This window comes from Cebus imitator, unplaced genomic scaffold (assembly GCF_001604975.1).
Source record: "Cebus imitator isolate Cc_AM_T3 unplaced genomic scaffold, Cebus_imitator-1.0 Scaffold18, whole genome shotgun sequence".
Classification (NCBI taxonomy): domain Eukaryota; kingdom Metazoa; phylum Chordata; class Mammalia; order Primates; family Cebidae; genus Cebus; species Cebus imitator.
The window spans coordinates 4,853,572-4,856,006 of NW_016107333.1; the positions used below are offsets into that span (position 1 = coordinate 4,853,572).

At 45.2% G+C, this 2,435-nt stretch overlaps 1 protein-coding gene across 1 annotated transcript in view; it reads left to right on the plus strand.

Moving 5' to 3' along the window:
- The window catches only part of SAMHD1 (SAM and HD domain containing deoxynucleoside triphosphate triphosphohydrolase 1), a 60,029-nt gene extending 57,967 nt beyond the window's left edge, over positions 1-2,062 (plus strand). Inside the window, exon 13 of the mRNA XM_017511281.2 lies at positions 1,686-2,062. Coding sequence (XP_017366770.1) covers positions 1,686-1,820 — 135 coding nt within the window. The 3' untranslated portion in view covers positions 1,821-2,062. The remainder of the gene's footprint in view (positions 1-1,685) is intronic.
- The last annotated feature ends 373 nt before the right edge of the window (positions 2,063-2,435 follow it).

Here is a 2,435-nt window from a genome sequence, read left to right on the forward strand (position 1 = left end):
TTTTTTTTAAAGCTCTGTTGCCCAGGCTGGAGTACAGTGGCACTGTCTTAGCTCACTGCAACCTCCGCCTCCCGGGTTCAAGTGATTCTCTTGCCTCAGCTTCCCAAGTAGCTGGGATTACAGGCATGCGCCACCACACCCAGCTAATTTTTGTATTTTTAGTAGAGATGGGGTCTCATGACATTGCCCAGGCTGGTCTTCAATTCCCAACCTCAAGCAATTTGCCTGCCTTGGCCTCCCAAAGTGCTGGGATTACAGGATTGAGCCACCACACTCAGCCTGAATGATTACCTTTACTGAGGTCAAGAGTTCGAGACCAGCCTGCCCAACATGGTGAAACCCCATCTCTACTAAAAACACAAAAATTAGCCATGGTGGTGCACCCTATAATCCCAGCTACTTGGGAGACTTCGGTGGGCGAATCGTTTGAACCCCGAAGGTGGAGGTTGCAGTGAGCCAAAATCATGCCTCTGCACTACAGCCTAGGTAACAGAGCAAGATTAAAATTAAATAAATAAAAAATTTTAAAAACTGCTTTTAATGGTTCTGTCAAGTCAAATACAGTGTAATTCAACAGAAGAAATTTAACATGGGGGATGAGATACAAAAGTTTTGGCAGAGCTAAATGAGCACAGAGGACAGTGATTCAATAGCAGGAAGCTGCTACCACCTCTAGGATAGGACAGACCAAGGGAGCAGGTGGGAGTCCAGGAGCTGGGGCCATCTACAGAAGCTGGAACCACAGAAGAGTCACTGCCACTGCCACTCGTTCCAGAGGAGGTAGGGAGAGAAAGAACCTGACTTCTCTGCCCTCCTCTCATCTCCAGCCTCCCACCAGCGCCTCCCATTGACCAGACCTAACTGGAAACCAACAGGCATGGGAACTGAAAAATGTAATTTACCGGAGTAGCTCCTATGAAACAGAGTAGGGAGAGGAGGAGTGAAGAATGGGTCTGAGAGCAAATAGGCAGATGAAAAGCACGAATCCTCCTACCAGCATTGTATTCCTGGTACAACAGAGGCTCCCTAAGATCCTGTGTTATCTTGTAACCAAAGAGGATCTACCCACAAGCTCAGAACAGTTTAGCATAGAGTTGGGTGTTAGGAGGCCTTGCTTCTTACTGCTCTGGTTTCAGGTCATTGTATCACCTCGATTTGGGTCTTTTCCTCATTTTGGGTGGAGGAGCTCCTTTGTCTGGAGCCTGTGCTGATGGGGCCAACGTTAGAGCTTTGATGCAGAGAAAAATTTAAAATCTGCAGGTGCATACTGTCCTTCCTCCCTTTCCTTGCCATCTTGTAGACCTGGGCCATTTATTGCAGAGGGGACCAGGCGTGAGAGAAGCCAGGGGTTCATTGCAGCCCATCTTTCTCCTGGGAAAACAGGACAGGGCTTGTGCTCCATGAAGGTGTGTGAAGGAGGCCATAGAGGTGGGCAGGGGTGTGCTCTTCCAGTCATCCCTGCAAAGGCCAGTGGCTGTTTTCATGAAGGCTCCTCTTGAGTAAGGCTGTGGTGTTTCTAATTTGTCCCAAGCACAGGGCATATGTAATTTGGAGTTTCCCTAGAGTGAGTATACCTGGAAGCAATCTGTATGCAAGACAAGGATGTGTGCACCTGAGACTCCCTCAGAAATACGATGATACAGACTGGCTCTTCTCTGTTCCATTTTTCTCTCTCTTCCTAATAGGATGGCGATGTTGTAGCCCCACTCATAACACCTCAGAAAGATGAATGGAACTACAGGGCCTCAGCCCAAACTCCAGCTCGCCTCCGAGAAGCACCCAAAAGCAGGCTCCAGCTTTTTAAGGATGACCCGGTATAATATCTGCAGGTGGTTGTTTACAAATGCCCTCCCCCACACAATTAACTTAGGGGCTTCAGTCATAGAATTCTGCAAATTTGATGACAACACATGCTTTAATTTTGTATTTTGAATGTACACACATGCTGAAGAGAAGTAATTTTTAATCAAAGAAATAAGATGGTATTAGGCAAATCTTATTATATATGAAAAGCATTACCTTGCCTATTTTTAATATTAATTAAAGCTTTTCTCCTTTGGTAGTCTATTTTCTTAGAATAACAACTCTTTTATCTACTCTGAACTCTTTTTTTTTTTTTTTTTTTTTTTAAAGAGACAAGGTTTTGTTTTGTTGCCCAGGCTGGACTCGAACTTTCCTGGGCTCAAATGACTCTCCTGCCTCAGCCTCCCAAGTAGCTGGGACTACAGGCACGTGCTGCCACACCCAGCTTACTCTGAACTTTTATGATAGATGATTTTTTTTGTTTTTAATGTAGAAATGAGACAAGGGTACAAATTGGAATTAGAAGTTGACATTATCATAGACAAACATGGCTAAAAACAAAACAGCAAATCCTGCCCCTCTGAAGAGTTCCCTGTCACCTCAAGTTTGAGGATAGTCCTCTTCAAGTCACC